Consider the following 23,191-nt stretch of genomic DNA (forward strand, 5'->3'; position numbering starts at 1 on the left):
AGCAGGTGCCTCTGCAGTGGGGCATGGCAAGGGGACAGACGCGCCCCCCCACCTCTGCAAGAGCCGCTGGGAGGATTGCAGCCCACTGACCTTAGAGTTCCTGACCCCAGAGCTGTAACAGAACTAATCTGTGCACCTGTGATGAAAAATCTGTATTGTCCCTAACTGCCACCCCGTGGTGACTTGTTACGGCAGCCATGGGAAACTCCTACCCAGGGAGTGGATACTGAGCCACAGCTCCACGCCTTCGAGCTGGCGGGTGGTTTCTTGCTCCGTTTTATTGAATATTATACCCCTTTCAGCCTGTGTGGACATAGCCAAAAAGTGACTGGAATAGAACCAGGAAAATGACGGGAGCCTGAATCATCAGAACACAGGAAATAAAGTGACCGCGTCTTTCCAGTCCTCCATGGTGGGTCACCGTGGCTGCTTCCCTCCGGGCCACGCGGCAGGTCCACACGTTGCAAGGTCTGCGCTCACAGGGTAACGGTCCACCAGTGGCCGCTGCAAAGGCAACAGCAGAAGGCGAACATCCGGGATCCAAAAGTGCGTTTCGTGCGTCTACGAATCACATCGAGGGAGCGGAGGACACGTGGCGACGCCAGCCCCGCCCCGGCCTCCGCGGAGGGCTCCGCGTGCTCATCACGGCGTCGGGCGGAGCGTGAGCGCGGCCCCTAGCTGCCCGGGAGCCAGTTCCGCCAGTTAAACGCCGAGTTCGAGCCGTGCGTCAGCGTCTTCACGGGAGGGTTCACCAGTTCCCATTTTCCTTCCTCTTTATTTTCCTCACAGAAGCACATGCCCAGAGAGGGAATCTAGGATAGAGTTTTCAATCCCTTGTTAATGTTTTATACCAGCTCAATCGATTTTGCACTCGCTCTGAAGCCAACCAACAGGTCCTGCTGGGCCGGGGAGGCGGGCGCGATGGGCCCACAGGGGCATCGCTGCCCCTAACACAATGCCCACGGCTCACACGGCCGTCCTGGGGGGGGGCGTGCTCCTCCCACGGACTGGGAAAATGCCTGCAGACGCGATTGGTCGTCACCCTGGGGGTGCTGTTGGCAGGGGCAGGGATCCTGCTAACGTCCCACAGGGCACAGCAGCTCAGTGCCCCCAGCACGGAAGCAGCCTGCCCGAAGCTCGGCGGTGTCCAGGCTGAGACGCCCAGGCTACTGCGTGGGGACGGACTCGCATCCTCAACTCCGGCATCACAAAAAGATACGGTCATTGTTTTCGGAGCCCAGAAAAAAACCACTAAGTGAAACTTTAGACCTCAATCTCTTCATCCGCAAAGTGAACGTGTTCGTGTAGATTTTTGTTTTTAAGGCTTTTTGGGGTTTGTTTGCATGTTTTGCTTTTCTTTTTTCCCCTCTCTTTTGATGCCTAGAAATTCCTCAGGGAGAAGAAATTTGCAGAAATTCCAACATGCAGGGGGATCCATGTGGAGGCTGGTGGTGACTCAGGATGACTCTCTCCTGCTTCGAGAGACTTGGCATGTGTGCGTGTGTGTGCATGTCTATGCATGCATGTATGTGTGCACACGGGTCTACGGGCACGTGCACACGTGTACACATATGTGCGGGTGTGTGCACGTGTGTACTTGTGCGTTGTGTATATGTGTGTGTGCGTGCACGTGTGTGTGTGTGTATGTGTGGGGACAACGTGGTGCAGTGGGCAAAGGGAAGGTTGTGAACGGTCTCTTTCCAACTGCCCTTGTTTTGAAGACCCGCGGTCCCCAGAGCACTTTGGTAAATGTCTGGTAAGTGCAGGCAAGTCCAGCTTATTTGGGGAGGGGGTTGGGTGGACACCAAACTGTCAGGATGAGAAAGTCGCAGGAATTTGGAAGTTCAAGGCTGGCATCTTGAGAAAGGGAGACCAAGGGTCAGGGGAGTGGGTGGGGATCTGACTGCAAAGACTGGTGGGGTTTTGGAATAGCACCAAAGTTGGGATTCTGTCAGCACCTGGCACGTGCTGGATAGTCTTCATGGGGATGACTGGGAGCCCCAGGACATCCTGGGAGGGGTGTAGGGTCAGAAGCGCGCAGCGCGGGAGTGCACAGGGGGAGACAGCGTCTGCAGGAGTGAGAGCGATGCTTGGGGAGCAGGTCGTGCAGGGGCCTCCAGGAGGACCCCCAGAAAAATCCACTGTCATCCAGCATGGCCCGGAGGCTCGAGCCCTATATTCAGATAGCAGTCAATCGGTGGCCCAGGCCCCAGAGGGCTTGGGAATATCTGGGTCACAGTTGGGAAACCCCACCTTGGAGACACTTTGGAGGGGATGCATGCTTCCACTCATGAGGAAACTGATCGAGAAGAGAGAAGGCGCACGCAGGTCGTGCTGCCTGACTCACACCCTACGTGAGGGAGGACCGGGCTTTCTCTGGCAGGCAGGGTGGGGCTCTGAGAGCCAAGGACCTTGCCTAGGCACAGAGCCGGTGTTGGCGGGTCAGGGCCTGGGGTCTGCTCCTCTGCAAGCAAGCTGTGGTGGGTCATGGTCCTGTGACAATTTTGCACAAGGAACCAGCCCAGGGACCCATCTCCCATCACGGGTGTTGTCTATACCATTGCACAGCCAGCCTCAAGGTCATTGGTCAACTGATTAATTTGATAAAAAGGACAAGGACAGGGGGCAAGTCTGGCCCTGAGTAGATTTTCAGGACGGGGGGGGGGGTTCTGAGCTCCTCGTTTGCCTGCTTTGATTCATCCCACCAATGGAAAAAGCCACCTCTGGGTTGCTGGGTGATGGTCAACAGGTTGGTGCAAAGTACCCACTGTCCTTCTCTACCTGCGGGTTACCTGTGAGTGTGTGCAGAGCCCCAGCCCAACCCCGGGCACTCGGGCTACCGCAAGTCCTGTGTGTTCCATGGTGGACTGACTCCAAAGGCAAGAGGGTGGGGTTCCTTTCTGTCCTCCTGTCCCCCGTTCCTGGCTCCCCAGAACAAGCCAGGCCATCTGTTGTCCTTTCTCTTTGCATCCACATGGCTTACTCCTCACTGGACCATTTGTTCAACTTTGGGGTTGCAAGGGATTACCATGCCTTATTTTTATGTTATCTGGGCAGCAAATGGCCCAAGTTGCTATAATGATGATAAAGATGATAAACTGCTGTGGTCGGCCCCCGCCCAGGGCTGCCCTTTGCCTAAGAGCAGGTGTGCACGTTCTCAGGAGATGGGGCAGGCGGGGTGGTCCCTGCCACCGTGGGTGGGCTGGAAGGAAGTGTGATGACCCTGTGTGCTCCGGGGGCTTGACTTCATGGCCCGCAGAGAAAGGGGCAGGCACGTACCTTCCTCACTAGCTGGGCGAAGTCTCCACTGTCCCGGGGCGGCAGCCCGAGGAGCGGGCGTGTGCAGGAGTCCAGCGCTGAGCCGTGGCTCACAATTAGGATGACGCCCACTGTAGAGAGAAGCACACCTTGGGGTCAGAGGAGGCACGGAGAGTGCCTTTTATTAGAATGAGGGTCCCCAGAGCTGTGCGGTGCACAAGACGTGAGAGAGCCCGGGTAGGAAGTGGTGTGGCAGGGAGCACGTGTGCGTGGTCCGTGGCACATCATGTCCTCGGGCACAGCTGGGGTGGCAGCGCCTGCTGCGAACTTCGGGGATGGGACCGTGCCGTGATCCGAGCTGCCACCTCTTGCGGGATGTGGTGGTGGCTGCCGCCCAGACCGGGTCCCTTAGCTAGACAGTTATCAGCCAGTTGGCCACCGTGAGCCTGCTGATGCCTCTGGTTTCGTTAGCGACATTCTGAGCCCACGGGTGGAGTCTCCGGCCGGCAGCGTGAGTGACGCGGGCACAGAGCACAGCAGGGGAGAGCGGGCCCAGCCGGGAGAGTCCGGGAGGTGCCCCGGCCAGACCCACTGGATCCACCTGCAGGAGGGAGTCAGGCGGCGGGCTTCCCCGAGGGCTACGGCGGACACAGAACAATCCGTGCACGCTGGCTCCTAACACGACTCTACGTTCTCCAGCAGGACCGAAGTCCTGATGTACTTTTCCCGTGTTATTTCCTGTTCGTTCCACTCTCGTATCTTCGGCTTCCCCAGTCGTGGTGTGGTGCCAGGTGCTGTCTGGGAGGCGGACGCGCACCTTGGACTCTGGGCCTGTGCTCTCAGCTCGCGGGTAACTTGGGCGCGCGGGCTCCAGCCCTCTGAGCTTCAGCGTCACGAGGAGTATGGGGTGGTGACGTCACAGACCGCACAGGAAGGTGAACAGTTAACAGATACCCTGCCCGGGGACTGGTAGGTGTTGGCTTTTACCCTCCAGCCCACCTGGGCTTTTCCTTCCTCCTCCGTGGCTTGCCACACCTGCCACCCTCCCGCCTTGCTCCCGCTCTCCCCTCTTGGGCCCCATTTGCCTTCCAAACCCTGCTTGTCCTACAGCTCCGGTGCTGCACCCCGACAGCCTCTGCCTCCTGTGCGGCCCCGCGGACAGTGGGCTGTGCTCCCTGCAGTGAGCAGCACGTAGACGGCACCCAGCAGGCTCAGGAGCTGATAAAGCAGATCTCCATCCCTGTTCCGGAAGGCCTCACCCCTGTAGGAGGGTCCTCGGCGTTGGAGCATCCCGTGGCTTCTGAATTTCAGCACAGGGCAGAAGCTTGAAATGAATAGCCGGAAAGCGGTGGGCTGAGGAGGGACCGGGTTGGGCCGTGGAAGGCTCTGATGTCGTCTTCCGTCTGTGGGGCTCCGTGCGGTCAGTGTGAAGAACAGGGCTTTGCTGATCCGTTAGATCCCACTAAGGGGCGGTTTGCAAAAGTCCACTTCCCAGGACGCCAGCCAGTCGAACAGGCAATGTCAAGCAGCCTCGTGCCGGCTGTGTTTGGGGGGATGGATAGACAAGGTTTGGGTGTCTTCCTGCAGGATGTCTGGGAGCGCGTCCCCCTGTGCGCCAGGGACTGTCCGGGGGGGCGGGGTGCTCAGCTCTTCCCCCCTACAGCAGGAATGGTCGTCCCCACCAGCAGACATCCCCACTCTGAGTCTCTGGGATGAGGGGTAGAAAGAACCCCGGGTGGGGAAGCGGGTCTGCCAGTCTCTTACCACCTCAGAGACTCCACTTTGTGTGATTCAAAATTCCTAATCTTCCAGATGCTGTGCCCCGTTCCCCAACAATGTTCACGCTCCGTGAGGGTAGAGCACGTGCCTCCTTCGCTTAGATTTTCCCCCACGGCGTCTTATTTGGCGTCTGACGCAGGGCGATGTTCAATACGCACTTGCTAAATTTAAATGTTGAAAGGCTTAGTTTTTAGCTGTTTACCATGGACACTTTGAGAGAGACCCAGATAGGCGCGAAGGTGGGCCTCACGCGTCCTGGAGCCGCAGCGGTGTGCACCGTCGGAGGGCTTCCCTGCCCCTCCCCCGCCACCACCAATGTCCCGCTATTTCAGACCCCACCTAGGGGCAGCACTGCCACGTGAGGACTTCCTGCCCTTCCACACCCAACCCGCCACTGTCGCACTAACAACTCGCTCAATTTCTTAGGCATTTCCATGTTCAGATTCCACATTCGGATTTTTCTAAGGGTCTCAACCATCTACGTATACAGATGCTTTGTGCCAATCGGCATTCAAACGTGAGCTGACATATGGTTCTTGCATCCTTAGTTTCTTGGGTCCTAGGAAACAGACCTGTGTGGTTTGTGCTGACTCACTGTCCTGGATCCCATTGGCTCTCAGTCTCAGAATCGGGCATCCCAGGCAGCAGGGGGATGTGCCTACGCACCCTGTTACTGCGGAGGCCGCCATGTAACACTCTTGGTTGGGGTGGGGGGCGGAGGAGGTGGGGGTATTCCTAGGTTCATAAAATGGGCCAGTTTCCACCCTGGGGTAAGACCCCAACCCTCGGGGGTCTGCCCATAGCTGGGGGTGGGGGGGAAGGGGGAGGCACTTACCATCCCCCGGGCAGGTTCTGATGATCTGTCCCACACTCACCGCACACCTTTCCACATACTCGTCGTAACTCTCAGCCGGCAGGAGGGAGGCGAGGGGAAATGCAGGCCTAAAGGATGAGAGAGAGGACCCCGGCCACGCTGGCCTGCTTGCTGTGTGCTCAGCTGGAGGAGAAGCCCTTCTAAGATGGCCCTGCCACAGAGGCCACAGCGGTCCACAGCGACCACTGGGCCTCAGTGCCCATCTGTGTAGAGTCAGTTTCAGCAAGACTCCTGCTAACACAGCGAAGCCAGCCCTTGGTATGGGCTCCCCCTCGATACCTGGGCAATCCCTGCAGCACCCCCCCACCCGCTGATGTCCGGTCACGCTGGCCTGACTTCAGCCAGGTGGAGCTTATGGAGGGTAGTTTATGGGGAATTACCCCACTCTCTGAGTGACTTTCCACCCCCACCCCGCTCCTCAGCTAACCACCCCCACTCGTCCTCGTTGTGTTCAGAGCTGAGTCCCGTTCTGCTCCCCTGTGACAACCCTGCATTGCAGCGATCTCCCAGAATAAAGTCTTTCGTTCTGTCTTTAACAGGTGTCATGAATGTTTCTTCTTGAACAAGAACTAGAGAAGGACCCCACCCTGGCAGAACGCGAGAGGACGGCGTACCTATAATCCAGGCTGACGTTGAAATTCGCCTCTTTCAGCTCGTCCAGGGTCATGAGAGTTGGGGTAGCTTTGCCGGACTCCCATTTTGTCCATTCAAAGATCCCAGGTTCCACTCTTATCTTAATTCTTCTCTCCAGTTTGAGCTCTGGATCCAACAGAACACAAGCCTTTGTTATCCTCTGTGTCCATTTTGGTTTTATGTAAGTAACTCTCTTCTTAACTTAAACAATACCTTTTAATAATGTGACTTTTTTTTCTTGGCAAATATTGATCTGTGATTACTTGTAGCCGTGCTAGTTCTGAGTCAAAACCCCTGGGTGGTTGGAGCACATCAGAGGAGCGGTGATGCCCGTCTGTCGGGAAGGGACCAGGGCTGGGAGGCTCACCCTGGCATTCACCCGGATGGTCCAATACAACTGTACAACCGGACGGGCACCAGGCCTGGTCCTCGGTCAAGAGAGAGCACACTGCATCGGCCAACCCAATGATCCCTGGGAAAGACCGGCCAATCGAGGAGCACATTGGTCACACTGAGGCCCCATCCTGACAAACACCCCAGATGGAGCAGAAGGGGAAGGGTAGGGGAAGCTGTCTCTCAGAACATCTGGACTTCTCCCAGCTACCCCACCCAAGCATTTCACCCCTCAGCTAAGAGAAGACTGTGGCAGAAGGCTGTCTCTGTGAGTGGGGCAGAGAAGACCTGCATGTTTTTGCTGGAAATGGAGCAAACGTCATTAAGCTGAAATGCTGGAAATCAAGTCAATTCTCAAAATGCATCCCAGGTCATGGAAGAGGTCCCTTTGCCAAAGCACGCTTAGGAAAGGGAGTTACATGGTCTAACGCGGCTCCCGGGCTCTCTCCAGCCTGTGCAGGGCCCGTGTCCACTGTGAATAGGTCACGTGAAGGAACAGTAAAGTTCCCAAATGGGCTGGGCCGCTCCTTCTGTGGAGCCTTCTGGCAGCCACTGCTCCGCGGGTCACACTTTGGGAAATGGTCCGTTTGGACAGCCACGGACCCAGCATTGAAATGAAGGACTTAAGGGTAGCAGGTTAGCATCTCAGATGTCAGTCTGGAAACAGACCGGTCATGTTCCAGGACCTAGGAAGAAGGCTGAGTGCCCTCCTTTTTCTGAAGCAACACAGGGTTTATAAACTCGGGACTCTCTCAGACAGCACGGGAACAATAAGGATGTTCTGGATACAGACTAACAGTCCATGAGAGATCGTATGGGAGACACTGATGTTACCGCCACCAGAGAACATTTTGGAGAACTTTTTATTTCGCGTCTCAAGCCCAGCCATTGTTAGAGCCAGCTTTCCGCCTGCTCCTCCATGTCCGCGCCTGCAGGGGAGCCCGGGGCCAGTCGGCGGGTGGGTCTCAACATACAATCATGCTCGCTGACCTCAGGGGGCTCTCCATGCTGCCCGGCGGCCATCCTCCGTCTCCCCACCGTGATCTGACCCTTCTCTCTGATGGGCTTGTCATACCTTCTGTGCATCCTATGACCCCCAGACGGCCCTCCCTTTCTCATTTTCAGCTGGTGGCCTGACTCCCTCTGTCTCTGAGAAAGCAGAGGTAAGCCCCCTCCCCCACATTTGCACACCTGCTGGGTCTGGGTCCATGTGCTCTGCCCTCTGTCCCGTCGCTGTGGAGCTTCTGCTTGTGGCTCCTGCCCTGTGACCTACACCACACCCCCTTTCCCCACACAAGGAGGGCAGGGCGGGGGTCCAGCAGGAGATGCAGAACCAAGGCCCCCAAACAGGCTGCCCTTCTCTCTCAGAAGCTGCAAAAGGCCTGCCCGTGGCTTCCTAAGGGACATCAGCCTTTGATGGTGCTGGACAGCTCCCAGCAGTCTGTCCCCTTGCCGTGGGCTCAGAAGGGACCATAGCCATTCCCAGCTCTCTGGGTTTCTGAATGCCCCTCCTCAGATGTTTTTTTTTTTTTCTTTCTTTTTTTAAACACATAGTGGATGTAGGCCAAAGGTGGGCAGTGTGATGACAGGCTCCTGGGTTACGATCCTGATATTCCAGAAATGTTGGTGGGCTCAGTGCCTGTTTATAGCTCTTGGAGGGCTGCTCCATGACTGTCTTACACCTTACGTGGCCATTCATCACCTCTCATCCAATTCTTAACCCCCGCCCACTCCCCTCTCCCCTTGGAGAATAACCATGAGGTCAAGGCTATATGAGGAGCTCACTGCGGTTCTCACCGACCTTCCAGGATGTGTCTGGCCGTCTGCACACAGCGGAGGGCTGGGGAGGTGAAGACGGAGGTGACTCTGATGCCACTCTCCAGTAGTGCTTCCCCTGGAAAACAGCAAGTGGAAAACGCCTCTTCGTAACTGTAGCCTCCATTGGGTGTCTCACTACCTGAGGGGGGCAGGGTCTTCAGTGGCCCCAAGATTCCCACCCCCTGGTGCACCTGCCTGTGTCGCCCCCTTGAGTGTGGCCGGAAGCTGTGATGATGTGAGGTGGCACTCCTGGGACTCTGTCGTCATACAGCAGAAAGGGATTATTTCAGGTAGACCTGACCATTCAAGTGAGCCCATTGAAAGCAGAGATTTTTCTCTGATGGTCACAGAAAAGAAGTCAGAGAGATTCAAAAGTATGGGGACTCGAGGAGTGCCTGGTGGGCTTAGTTGGTTAAGAGTCCGACTCTTGGTTTTGGCTCAGGTGGTGATCTCAGGTTTATAAGATCGAGCCCCACCCATGTTGGACTCCACGCTGAGCATGGAACCTGCTTAAGATTTTCTCTCTCCCCCTCCCTCTGTCCCCACACCCCCTCCTGCTCACTCTCTCTCTCTCAAAGAAAAAAAAAGTATAGTATTCAACATGCAAGAGATTCCCTACTGCTGGCTTTAGAGATGGAAGGGACCATGTAGCAGGGAACTTGGGGGTGCTGGGAGCTGAGTGCAGCCCTTTTCTGATAGCCAGAAAGGGAATGAGGACTTCAGTCCTACAACCTCAGGGAATAGAATCCCCCCAACAGGCATCGGGAGAAACTGGAACTGCTTCCAAGAGGCTCCAGACGGGAGCTCAGCCCAGCTGACACCTGGCTTTCAGGCTGTGAGATCCTGAGTGGAGAACCCAGCCATGCCATGCCCAAGCTTCCATCCTATGGAACCGTGAGCCGACAGGTGCGTGCCATTTTAAGGGGGCAGTCATATGTGTTGCAGCAACGGGGAACTCGAGGCTACCTGAGGCTCGTGGGAGGACAAGCCTGGAGAGCCTTTGCCTATCACAAAACCAGAGGACTTAGTCCTTGGGAAAGAGGGGGATCTTTTCAGTAAGACATATGCACAGTGCCAAAGCCAGTGAGGCTGTCACAGGCTGGATTGTGTCCCCCAAATTCATATGCTGGGGTCCTAATAGGTCCTCAAGTGTGACCTTCTTCGGGCATGCTGTCTTCATAATGGTGGTCAAGGTACGACGAGGTCACTGGGGGGGCTCTAGTCTACTCTGACAGGTGTCCTTGTAAATGGGGGAGTTTGGACACAGAGACAGCAGGCACAGAGGGATGTGTCTATGTGCCAAGGGGAGGGGTCTGGAGCAGACGCCCTCATGGCCACAGGAGGAGCTCGGACTTCTGGCTTCCAGAACCGAGAGAGAATGCCTCTGTTGGTGAACACACCCCACATTGGCACTTTGTAATGGCGGCCCCATGTGGAGGCCAACACCTGCCCGCACGGACCCTGAGCTCCTGCAGTTCATACACATTCCCCAGCTCCTGATTCCATGTTCTGAACTCATTAAAGACCAGATGAATTCATTGGCTTCTTTTGTTCCCAAAAGTCAATTAGTGGAACCACAATCCCAGACATGAAGCATAAGCCCAAGGTGACAGATTTTGAAATAACATCAAAGAGAAGATGTGTTTTTTTAATTTTTAAAATAACACCCTTAGTGTAGACAGAAGTCGTTGGTTTTTCTACCCTCTCTTGCTCTTTCCATGCCTACCATTCGTTCCTTCCAACTTCCCCAACCATCCATCCTGGGTCCAATCTCTGCACTTCCACTCACTAGCTGTGCAATCTTGGGCAACTTACTTAACCTCTCTGTGCCTCAACATTATCAGCAGAGCGGGGATAATGCTAATGCTGACCTCAGCGGGCGGGTAGCCCGGGCTCAGTATGCCTGAGCGATAATCATTGCTGTGATTATTGCAAATCTCCCCAAACATACCTGCCATCCTGGACTGGAAAATCCCACACGAAGACAATGGCGGGTCATTTTCGAAGTCTTTGATACCATTGCTCCTTCTGGGCAGACTGTACGGAAAGTTCAGATCTGGTCGGTAGTATTTCCCTAAAGCATAAACAAGCACCGGGCATTCAGGTCCATCAACTTAGTGCATATTTAAAACCCCCAAGATCGAGACCCATATCGGAAGCAGGGTTATCACTTAAGTTGTCAACTGCGTTTTTTCTGGAATGTGCTCTGTGATGTGGATTCAATTGGAGAGAAATTGCTGCTCTACCATGTGCATGTGTCTTCAAATACAGAAAACACCGGCTTTAGCCTCGGGAAACATGAGACCCTCTTGGTGCCCTGATGACCCCTCGCAACGACTCACTCATAAAATCTTCCTGATGAAGAACGGAGTGTCTCCATTACCGACTTGGCTTAACTTGATCAGAATCCCTTGTTGGCATTAATTACGGAGGTGAAATTCTGCCCATCCCCAGAGCTGACAGTGTGTCCTATTGTCTCCGGGGACGGAGTTCCAGGGGTGCCTGGAAGTCAGGAGGGTCCGCGGGGACTCCCCCAACGTCCATCCAGAGACTGCGGGGAGCCTGACCTCGAGCTCGACGACCTGACCGTCTGGTGCAAATCCTGGCACCACGGGTTGCTAGTTTGTGATCAGAGACAACGAACTTAATCTTCCTTATTAGTAAAAGGGGGAAACGACGGAGCTGTTAGAATGAGTCACTGTGATAACACCCAGATCCCGAGGGCCCGGCTCAGGGACAAGTGATGGGCCTCATCTCACTCTTGAATTATCAGCCATCCCTGCGGAGGACCCTGTGCCATGTCCACCCCTCATGTCCCCCAAGCAGACCCAAACCCCCTGGCTGCCAGTAGGTTCTAGCAGCCAAGCCGCCCTTCCTGAGACCTGCCACCCATCTGGGGCAGGCCCTGCCATGTGCCCTGCCCGAGAGTGCCAGCCCGGCCCTTCTCACGGCATCCCAGCCCTTCACAAACACAGGGAGGCCACCTGCTACTTCCAAGGTCTTGGTTTTTTGGTTCCATCCACAATTTTCCTGAAAGCTCCGCCCCTGGAACTTCCATTGGCAGATACATTGTGTGAAGAAAGGCTTTCATTAAATGCCAGAATACATGGTGCGTTGGCTAGAAAAGTGGATTTCTTTGCTGTTGTTGTTGTTTTTTCCCCAAGAGAAGGTCCATTGACTGTGTTGTATTCTCAAAGGCATCTGTAACCCACAAAAGGTTCACCTGCTCCATGTCGGCCTCTTGTCCTCATTGACACTCCGTCTGTGAGAGGCGGAGAGCAGAGCTCAGAGAAGACAAGGATCTGGAGCAATGTTATGTTCCGATGTGCACAGCCTACAGACGTGAGGTGACCTGGCCAGTGCCACTGAGAAATGAGGGGCCATGCGAGGTGTGGGTACTTGGCACAGAAGTGAGCCGAAATGAAGAGGGTCAGAGGAGAGGCTGGCAGCTCCCCAAACTCCCCACTGTAATGCAATAAACCTCACAATATGCAGAATTCGGACAAATTAGACTGTCGGTGGTCACTGTAGGGCCACTTTGCCCGGTGCAAAGAGCCACCAGGAGCCTCCTTCAAGCTGGGACTCTCCAGCACTTTAAAGTACTTTCCCCTGTAGGTGACCCAGTCTCTTGCCTGGATGACCAATATTCTTCCTCTTTCCATGCTGTCCTATCACTGTTTTCGGAGCTGGTTGTTTTGTGTTGGTCCCACCATCACCACACGCACACTGACGCCAGGTGCCGTTTCAGCCTGCGGTTTCGATCATTGTTGCCTTACCAGAACCGTTCTTCTAACCGCATGTGTCAATGCTGATTCATCCTCATAGCTACGGACCATCCTATCGCTTCTCCCCTGAGCCTCTGTGTCTCTGATCGATCTTGTTTTAGAGAGACAACCACAGCATCACCTCCGTGGGTCCTTGCAAATAGGTTTGGTCATGACGTAATCTGCTCAGAATTTTCCTGCTGTGTGCTGATCCCCTGCCAATGGTCTTCCCTAAGCATTTCCCCCTCTTCTCAGCCTGCAGGGCTCGGGGAGGAATTCCGAAAGAGCTTAGCTCGCCCAGCTACTCTGAATCTCCGTTCATTCGGTATCTTTCTTTATACAGTCAGTTATCCGTGGCTTAGAAGTCGTGGCGTGCTGGGCTTCCCGTTAAGGGGCGCTCGCTGGTGCGGGTGTGGATCGACTGCTGGGGGGTGTGCTGGATTTACAAGCACTGTGCTTAGTTCTTGGCATCCAGGGGGCCGAACTCGGGGGAAGCAAGATGCATGTTCAAAATCTGTCCATCGGTTGAGTAACACAGTTAAACATGGTAGGGAAATGACCACAGCGGTGAAGCTTAGCTCAGAAGGATACAGCATGAGACAGGGTTGTGCCAGCAGCTGAGGCTTCAGAGACCGCAGGGCACAGAGACCTCAGTGCTCTCAAGTCAATGCTGGTCACTAACCAGCTACCCTACGTGTGCGTCCAGAAGAACGACGACTGTCCACGTGTCACACCAGCAGGTAGCCGCTCCTCCGTCTTCCACACAGCGTTTGAGGTGAGATGCACACTCAGGGCACGTGTATAATGCCCACGGAGAGAGACGTAGCCCGTGCCCCTCCCGCCTATGCTGTCTCTACACAGTCGCTCTCGAGAGTGGGGCCGCAGGAGATCGGCTCAGGAGGCCGAGCAGGGGCGTCATTACTTAGATCTATTTTCTGGGGTTTGATTCTGCCAGGACGTTACCTACCATCCGGAGTGGAGCACTGCTGCAGCCAGGACTTCCCGAAGATCTGATCGACTCTCTCACCGTGGCGTACCACCAAAACACTCCTCCTCGCTATTGTGGCCTGGCGTGGTGGAAAGAAGGACACGTGCATTTTTACATGTGCTGTCTTAGACTTGCTCAATGGGCGCCGCCCCTCGCCATCCCACAGGTGGCCTAGAAGCAGGATCGCTTCCTTCCCTCCTCACGGGCTACAGCCCATTTCACCAAAGTCATTGCAATGAAAGAAGATTAGGAATTGAAGGTGGAAATCTCTTTAATTTCTATCAACTTTTTATTTCCTGGGCCTATGACACTAGCAAGGAAATGAAAAGCAATAGGAACAGCCCATACCATAGAGAGCACCTTGACTTTTCTGCCTTTCTGTTTCTTCCAAGTCCTTACCCTGTCCTAGTCCCACCAGGTGGCTGTAACAGAACTCCCCAGTCTGGGGGCTCATAAAAAATAGACATTTATTTCTCACAGTACTGAAGGCGGGAAATCTGAGATCAGGGTGCCCACCTGATTGGGCGGGGACCCTCTCCTGGATCAACTTCTTGCTGGGTCCTCACAGGGTGGAAGAGGCAAGGGAGCTCCGTGTGGTCCCTTGTATAAGGGCACTAATCCCGTCATGGTCCACTCTCCTGACCTCACTACCTCCCGGAGCCCCCACCTCGTAATGCTAGTACGTTGGTGGTTAGGATTTCAACAAATGAATTTTGGGGGGACACAAACATTCAGACCAGAGCATCCCTCCATAGTGACTTCTTAGGACATTTTCTGTATAACAGATATTACATATTTCCTCTCTATGCAGATACTGCTGTTAGTATCCCTGAGGCCCAGCATACTGGGAGCATGCGTGTCAGAGGCTGGCACACAGGCTTCAGTTCACAGACTCCCCACTTAGGGAGCTTCGGGTCTCACTGGGACCAAGGGGGCACACACGGAAAGATGAGTCGTAGAAGAGAAGGAGGTGCAGAGCTGACAGCGCCTGTCACGGGAGGTGGGCTGGGGGGGCTTCAGGTCAGACATGGGACTTGGTCATGTCCAGAGCTAATATCACCGGGGATGGATGGGCCAGGGTCACCAAGATGGGCAGGCCGAGGTCACTGAGATGGCTGGCATCGGAAGGGCATCTGGGCAGCAGGTGGCTGTAGCTGCCGGTCTGCTTGTCCTTGCCCAGCTCCTCTTCCCGAAGCAGGTCTTTCCTCCCGCTCCCCATTTTTGGCTTCACAGTCTTTGAGGCTGGGCTTAAGGGTGAAAATGAAGGAGCTGATATTTTGTGTGCTTTTGCTGCTGAGTGGGGTAGGGAAGGGAGGTGGCAAGCCGTGGCCCTCCTCAGCACGGAGCCACATCATGAGCCCCAGCCCCGCTCTGATCTCCCCTAAACCCTAGAGAGGAAAACGCAGATATGTTGGACACCTAGCACGCTGGAAGGGCAGTGATGCCTCTGGACCCCAGCTGATGCCACCGACCGTTCCCTTTCGGATTTGATTCTGCTAACAGTGTGGAGCCCGGAGGGTCGGCACCAGCAGCCTGCGTCCTCCAGCGCTCCTCCGAGTTTGTCTGCGGGATCAAGTGCAACTGCGTGTTGGGAAGCGCTGAGGACATGCTGAGACCCTCACGGTGTGCGTGGGGGCAGCGTCACAGGCAGCTCCTGCCGGGCCCTCCCGTCTCTCGTGGAGTCCACAGCATGTGGGCAATGCGGAGTCTCCAGTGGCTTAACGCACCGGCCCCTCCTGGCGGGTCTGCCCGCAGTCCGACGTGTGCGTGAAATGTGGTGCTTGTGAGCCTGTGGGACCTTCCAAGCCTCCATGTGCAGTTTCTCAGGGCCTTGGGGCTGATTCTCCACAACGGACACATGATCAAGGCAAAGCAAACATTAGGATGGTCTCTTAATACAGCACGCAGGTGTCTGGCGCTGGAGGCAAACGCACCAGGGCCGAGCTCCAAGGGAAGTTTGTCTTGTTGTCTTAGAATCGCAGAGTATGGTTGATGCCTACTGATACCAGGATGCCTTCCCCAGGATAATGAATATTGAAATATCTCATCCCCTGCCGCTGTCAAGGGCTGATCTGTAGGCAGATTGCAAGACACACGTGGGCTCTCAGCCTTAGTCTGCTTACTGACAGTCTCCACGTACTGTCCGATGCATTGGGCTGAGATTTTGAATTTAGAGCATTTTCTTCCCTGGAGGAGCTGAGAGGTTTGAACTTTGAAACTCAGAGCTTTACAACAGGAATATTCAGATAAAGCCCAAGGTCCTCGGGGAGTGGAATGGCCCTGTTCCTGGGGCCTTAGGGGACACCAGGACCGCAATGGCTCTTTAGACAAGAGGGACCCGGAGCTGTTACAGCAAAACATCACCACCAACTTAAAGCAAAAGACATGGGCTCGTCCACAGTTTGGAGGCTAGGATTCCAAAGTCACCGTGTCAGCAGGGCCACTTCCTCTGAGGTTCTAGGGAGGGATCCTTCCGGGCTTTCTCAGCTCCTGGAGCCCCAGCAGTCCTCAGCCTCGGCTGAGACACTCCAGTCTCTGCCCTGACGCTCACATGGCCTCCTCCTCTCTGCATCTGTGTCTCTCCTCTTCCCTGTGGATCAGACACCCTGTTTGTCTCTCCTAGCGGCAGCTGTGATTGGCTTTAGGGCCCATGGGATTCTCCCCTTCAAGACCCTTAGCTCAGCTCTCAGGCAAAGACACTCGTCCTCGTAAGAGAACACTTGCAAGTTCCAGGGACTGGAACCACATATCTTTGAGGCCATTCTTCAGCCTACTAGCATCCATGTATCAAGGCTGATGGCACAATCTTCTTTTCCTACCACATGGAGGGGTGAGCTCAGACCAGGCGAGGCGGGTCCGGCTCGCAGGGAGATGTCTGCGAGGCTTTCGCCCATTTAAAGCTGCAGGGAGTTCAGATGCAGGCCGAGCTATGAGCTGACCCTTCCATTCCAGCTTCCTGTCCTCCATCTGGAGAGGGGGGCATGGCCTCAGGGAGCCCCATCCCAGTCCATGCCTGCTCTCCAGCATCCCACTAAGGCGGCTGAGTCCAGCCTCTGCTGTGCCTTCCAGAGACTGGGCAGTCTGGGTAGGGAGCCCAGTTTTCATCTGTCTCTGGCTCCCGGCCACCAGCTACTCTGCCCGGCTCTTCCCTCTGACTGAAGGCCTGCCTAAAGGGGATGCTCTGTGGCCTTCCCAGTGCCCAACACCCTGTGCTCAGCCCTTGTCTGGACCCAGCCCACCAAGTACCAGCCCCCTTCTCTCTCCCAGATCTGACCTGAAAGACCCCTATCTTTTGGGGCCCTGGGGGAGGTGACTTCCTCAGGGTCACACAGTGCGCTGATGAGATAATTGGTGTAAGAGTCCGGGACTCTGGGCAGGGCTGTGTCCTCACATCTTCCCTGCCCCATGTCCTGGCGCCATGACCAACCGAGTTACAGACCCGTGCTGCATGTTCTCACAACAGCCAGAAGGCTGCCTTCAGGGGCTCACAGCCCGGCTCACAGCTGTGGGGCGTCCACCCCTCTGCCCCAGGGTGGATGGAGCGCGTGGCCAGTGTCTCAGCACCGCAGGGCAGAGCCTCCTGCCAAGCCACCCGGCTCTGTGGCTGTGCCTGAGGGGCCGAGTCTACCACGGAGTTAATACAAAGTGTGGCTTCCCTTCGCTCATCTTATAAACCAGGGAATTTTGTCACCTGTAAAGCCTGGATGCTGCTAATGTCCCTTGGTGTCTGTGAAGGGTGAAGTTCCCCGTTTCGCCGGCTGCTGGCCTCACCGTCCTTTCTGGAGATCAGGTCCATGGCCAGGCTGAAGGTGTAGGTCCTGCAGGAGAAGAAACGAGTGTGCTTTTGTCATGAAGACATTGGGAAGCAGCTGTCTGCATCTGGTCATGCACGTGCGTGGGGACGCCCGTGACAAGATGGGCAGGGAAGGTCGTTGTTGAGGATGAAACACAACCGTGTATTCAAAGAGCCCGGTGCTCAGCACAGAACAAATCCCAAGTAAATCCCGTTATAGGCTCCACCGTGTCCCGTCGACATTTAGAGTCCTGACCCCCAGCACCTCAGAGTATGACTTTATTGGAAACAGGATCTTTAAAGAGGTAATTAAGGTAAAATGAGGCCAGTAGGTTGGCCCAATTCTATCTTATAAGAAGAGACTAGGAGGAACAGAGAAACAAGGAAGGTGGCCGTCTACACACCAAGGAGAGAAGCATCTGGAGAAGCCAGTCCTGCCCACACCCTGATCTTGGACTTGCAGCCTGTGACCGTGAAAGAAGAGATGTCTGCTGTTTAAGCCCCCAGGCTGGCGTACATGGTAGGAGGCCCAGGCAAACTAGTACACCAGCCACATAGATTCGCCTTCTAAAATAGCCAAAGGTGTGAAGATAGATGTGGGTGGAATGCAAGAATGAATGAGCAGTCAAGAGACACATTAAGATCTAGGGAAACACATGGGAAAGGTCTGGGTGTGTTTAGTGGGAGGGTGGGTAAAACAGGACCCGAGCGGGTGCAGGTGGTGAGGAAACTGCCACCTGTCTAAGGAACCAAGAAAGATGCTGTGAGGTGGGCACACATTCAGGAGGCCTGGGGAGGATAGGGGGAGAAGATCACTGCTGACTAGAGTCGTGTGAACTTCAGGACAGGAGGGGGGTCGAGTGTGTCTGGAAGGAACAGGCGGAGGGGCCAGAGGAGAAGAGTGAATGGTCACATCCTCCAAGAACAAACAAATGGTCAAGTTCCCCAGGGAAACTCACTTTATGAAAGGGGAGATCATCTTTATAAATTCTATCTTAAAATGATCTATAATCAACAACCAAAAACCAAATAATCTGATTAAAAATGGGCAGAAGACATGAACAGACATTTGTCCAAAGAAGACATCCAGATGCCAACAGACACGTGAAAGATGGTCAACATCACTCAGCATCAGGGAAACGCAGACCAAAACTACAATGAGATCCCACCTCACACTTGTCGGATGGTTAAAATCAAACACAAGAAACAACAAATGTTGGTGAGGATGTGGAGAAGAAGGAGCCCTCGTGCACGGCTGGTGGGAATGCAAGCTGGTGCAGCCACTCTGGAAAACAGTAGGGAGGTTCCTCAAAAAGTTAAAAATAGAACTATCCTACCACCCAGCAGTTGACTACTAGGGATTGACCCGAAGGATACAAGCATTCCGATTCAGAGGGGCCCATGCCTCCCGATGGTCATAGCGGCAGTATTTACAATAGCAAAGATATGGAAACGACCCAAGTGTCCATCGACTGATGAATGGATAAAGAAGATGTGCTATTTACACACGACAGAATATTACTCAGCCATAAAAAAGAACAAAATCTTGCCATTTGCGGTGACATAGACGGAGCTACAGAGCATTATTCTGAATGAAATAAGTCAGAGAAAGACAATTACTATATGATCTCACTCATATGTGGAATTTAAGGAACAAAACAAACAAGCAAAGAGAAAAAGAGAGATAAACCAAGAAAAAATTTTTTTTGAAAAGACTTCATTTATTTATTTGTCAGAGAGAGAGAGAGAGAGCACAAGCAGGGGAAGCAGCAGACAGAAGGAGAAGCAGGCTCCCTGCTGAGCAAGGAGCCTGCTGTGGGGCTCAATCCCAGTACCTGGGATCATGGCCTGAGCCGAAGGCAGATGCTTAACCGACTGAGCCACCCAGGCGCCCAGAAAAAGACTCTTAACAACAGAGAACAAACTGAAGGTCACCAGAGGGGAGGTGGGTAAGGGAATGGGTTAAATGGGGGATGGGGATTAAAGAGTACACTTATCATGATGAAAAAATAAATAACTACACAAAAAATTTTAAAAATCTACAGAGCAGAGCAAAGGAGCAGTAAGTAGCTAAAAAGGGAAACAAGAAAGGGTTTGTGCCTGAGTTTGTTTTTAAGATAACTACATGTTTGGGCGCCTGGGGGGCTCAATCAGTTGGGTGTCTGCCTTCAGCTCAGGTCCTGATCTCAGGGTCCTGGGATTGAGCCCCACATCGGGCTCTCTGCTCAGTGGGGAGTCTGCTTCTCCTTCTCCCTCTGCGCGTGCTCTCTCTCTCATTTGCTCACTCTCTCTCTAATAATAAAATCTTTAAAAAAAAAAAGATAAACACATGTTTGTTTGCTGGTGGGAATGATGGGGGAGAGTCTCAGGAATGCCAGGTGGTGCTGGTGTGGTGCCCTTGGAGGGCATGGGATGCCCGGGTGTGGGGTACTGTGAATCAGCACCCCTGGGCGGGAGCTCGAACCTCACAGCACAGTCTGATGGGGGAGAAGGACACGCGGGCCAAAGCTGCAGGTGGGTGGGTGGCCTGGTGGCTAGAGCTGGTGGACACTCTTCTGATTGTTCACCTGCCGCATTGGACAGGAGTGAAGAATCCAGCAGGTGGCCTCTTGATGAAGTGAAAACGTCAGACACAAATCTCCTGGAGGACAGAAGCACCCGGGCCACAGCTGGCATGGCCACGGAGGAACAGAAGGGGGAGGTAATGGGCTGACGCTCACCGGGTGACTGGTAAGGATGCACTGCCCTCACTCCTGTGTTCTGAAGAGCATTGTTCTCCTCTTGCTCTTCCTACTGAAGTCTACTTTATGGTTTTTAACACCCAGAAGCCTTAAATTCCAAGCATTTAATAGTCACTATTAAAGACTGATTGCCAAGTGTCTGATGAAGACTCCTTCTGCCATGTCAATGTTTCCCAAGCTCTCCTCAGTCCAGAAATCAGAAATAAGTTCACTTGAAGTGCCTTCTACTTTGTATGATTTTCTGTTTCCATTTAATTCTTGGCTTTGAGTTCCGTGTGTGAGGGGAGGCCATATAAAATACCATTCATTTTATACCCTTTTCTCTCTTTCTGATGCCTCAGCAGGTGTGAAGAGGCCAGGCCTCCCGCTCTGGTATCTGTTCCACTCCATGGATCTACTTTTCCTCTTTCTCTCAAGCCAGGACCATATCGTCGGTTAATAACAGGTTTTTAATATCTGTAGGGTAACTATTTCCTCTCATTATGTTTATTTTTCAAATTTTTCTCAGTTCCTCTCCTGTTTATTCTTCCAGATACACTTTTCAACCATTCCCATTGGGAATGATCCCATTGGGATTTTTCCTGGAATTTCATTAAACCTGAAGGTTCAATGAATCCAAAAGGAATCGATACATTCAAGATTCATCTTCCTCAATCACGAACGTGGTGTGTTTCTACGTCCTCAGCCCGTGTGTGAATGTTAGCATTTCTCCTGTAGACACTTCATGTCCTGGATTCTCCCACAACTACCGCTACCCCCACGCGTCCATGCTGAGACCTGACCAGGGAGCGTTTGCCCTGCACCCCAGCCTCTGGCCACCAGCCTTCCACAGCCACCACCACCACCTCATGCCCCGGGCCATTCATGCCTGCGTGGTGTTTCAATTTGGTGAAGGCACTTCTCAAAATGTCTGCAAGTTGTACCTTCTCTTTTCAGATTTTTGCCCCTTCTGTGTTGTGCTGGAAACTCCCATTGGCGGGATCCAGCTCAAGTAGGCTTCCTTTGCTCACATACTCTCATTGTCAGAGGCCAGCTCCCAAGAGGCGGGGGCTGTAGTTGGCCGTAAGTGGACTGGGAACACTGGAGTCCATGCCCAAACCGTTGACATTTCCCTCCTCCTGTAGAGGAGGCCCTATTTACAGTTTCCTATTGTCAAAGGAAATGGTGGTGGGTTTCCTCTTCCTGAGGATGAGGGGGGCCCGCGCCCTGCTCGAGCCTCCCCACCCACGCAACAGAGCCTCCTTATCTATAAATAGCCTCTGGGAGGTCCACAGTTGGAGAGAAAACCAAACTGTTGTTTTCGCTTTTCTTTCAAATGAAATACAATCAAAATTACAATGAGAGGAGAAAGGAAAGCACTTAACATTTAAATATTTCTGCTTTTCTCTTGGGAGAACTACTTAATGGTCAGCTTACACCACGGAGTAGATGGGTTCAAATTCTCCCTGGCTTTTAAAAGGGGCATAGCTGCAGTCGGTGGGGCTGTATGGACCACATCCCCATATTAGATTCCTGGGGGAGCCATAACAAGGCACCCCAGACTGGGTGGCTGAAAGAATATTTATTGTCCCCATCCTGGAGTCCGTGTTCTGAGATCCAGGAGTGGCTTCTCCCGAGGCCTCTCTCCCGAGTGTGTGCACTCCGTCCGCCCACTATGTCCTCACGTGGTTTCCCTCTGTGCGTGTCTGTGTCTTGATCTTCTCTCATAGGGACACGGGTCAGATTGCATGCGGGCCACTCTAGCAACCTCATTCTTCCTTAATCTCCTCTGTAGAGACCCCATCTCTACAGTCACATTCTGGTGTGCTGGAGGCCAGGACTTCAAATAGGAATCTGAGGCTGACAGAATTCAGCCCATGATGGCACCTTTATTACGTCTGAGGTACTTGCCACCAACTCGCTCGGTGGTTTTGGAAATTACTGGACTGGTATGGCTTCAGTGTTGAAAGCCTTCTCGTCTTGGCCAGAAGACAAACTGTTCTCTAAGCTGTAACACTCACAGCCTCTCCGCTCTTTGTTCTAGAATATGCTACGTACGTTCTTCTGTGTGGAGCATTGAGAGTCACTGTGATTCACGAAGGCACCCCCCCATCGTATCACGCTGGTCACCTCTCATCTTCTTCAAGGTCACGGACAGATTTTGGGGTGAGATTTTGTCTTGCAGTGAATCCAAAGACTCCCGGAACCATTGCAAAAAGGCCGAAGTTGAATTGGTTTTGGGCTGATGGGCTGTGGACGTTTCAGTGGCTGAGCAGAGCAGCAGAGCTGCAAACTCAAAGGTGTCCTGTGGCAGGGAGGGGCCTCTCCCGGTGCACGTGCACATCTGTCCTTGGGTGCTGGAAGGCCAGTGGGTTGCACATGCCGAATGTCAGTTCTGCAGCCCATGCAGTCGGAGGTATGTACCTGTCTGCCCACGGCAAGCTAGTCTTTGGACGGTGCCACCAGACCACATTTCCCTCTACTCAACAGATTAGTAGTGTGTCCAGCCATTCAAGGATTGTCTTCTAATTTAAAAAGCCCTAGGTGTTTAGTAAAGTACACTTTAGGCAGTTTTAAAAGCCTCTGCCAGGAGAGCTGAGTCTGATGGCAGTGCTGGCTATCGGCCATAGGGCCCATAATCACACTTCGCAGTTTGTCAGTGTGTCTTGCTGCTCCCCCAGGGAAGACAGGGGTGCCTCCAAAGCTTGGCCAATCAGACACCCCACTGGGGAGCCTACTACTTAGTTTTCTCTCTTTTTGTTGCAATTTTTCTTGGTATCTATTAATTCATAAGGGAAACTTGTCTTTAGGAAGAATAGTCCCAGCAATGTCAGGCTTAAAGGCTAGATTGGTTATGTTGGTCACAGGTGGTTGACGGATTAATTGTGAAGCAAAAAATACAATAGTCACAAACTCGTCTTCTACAGAGCCTTCACTGTGTCGTTCTAGAAACATCTGGGTTTGTCAATTGCTTGGTGGCAGTGAAGCTCTCTCATCGTGAGCTGGGAGAAGAAGACCTCCCCCCCCATCGGAACTCAGTCAGTTGGCGATGTAACAAGCATCTCCCGATTTCCTTAAAGCATTAATGGGACCTGGTGACAGACAGAGTTGGTTCTCAAGGGAAACATGGGCTTCCTTAACAAGTGCGGCGTCATCCAAGCTGTGCTCAGC

General features: G+C 53.6%; 1 protein-coding gene across 2 annotated transcripts in view; it reads right to left on the reverse strand.

The window, feature by feature from the left end:
- Positions 1 to 260: 260 nt before the first annotated feature.
- The window catches only part of UBASH3A (ubiquitin associated and SH3 domain containing A), a 37,913-nt gene continuing 14,982 nt past the window's right edge, over positions 261 to 23,191 (reverse strand). The window contains exons 7-14 of one of the 2 annotated variants that reach the window (XM_002922441.4): positions 17,199 to 17,325; positions 13,487 to 13,586; positions 10,707 to 10,829; positions 8,739 to 8,831; positions 6,526 to 6,670; positions 5,873 to 5,979; positions 3,280 to 3,389; positions 261 to 812 (exon numbers count right to left, since the gene is read on the reverse strand). In XM_002922441.4, coding sequence (XP_002922487.1) covers positions 675 to 812; positions 3,280 to 3,389; positions 5,873 to 5,979; positions 6,526 to 6,670; positions 8,739 to 8,831; positions 10,707 to 10,829; positions 13,487 to 13,586; positions 17,199 to 17,325 — 943 coding nt within the window. In that variant the 3' untranslated portion in view covers positions 261 to 674. The remainder of the gene's footprint in view (positions 813 to 3,279; positions 3,390 to 5,872; positions 5,980 to 6,525; positions 6,671 to 8,738; positions 8,832 to 10,706; positions 10,830 to 13,486; positions 13,587 to 17,198; positions 17,326 to 23,191) is intronic. The other variant, XM_011228974.3, reaches the window with a different exon arrangement.

Source organism: Ailuropoda melanoleuca, chromosome 1 (assembly GCF_002007445.2).
Source record: "Ailuropoda melanoleuca isolate Jingjing chromosome 1, ASM200744v2, whole genome shotgun sequence".
Classification (NCBI taxonomy): Eukaryota; Metazoa; Chordata; class Mammalia; order Carnivora; family Ursidae; genus Ailuropoda; species Ailuropoda melanoleuca.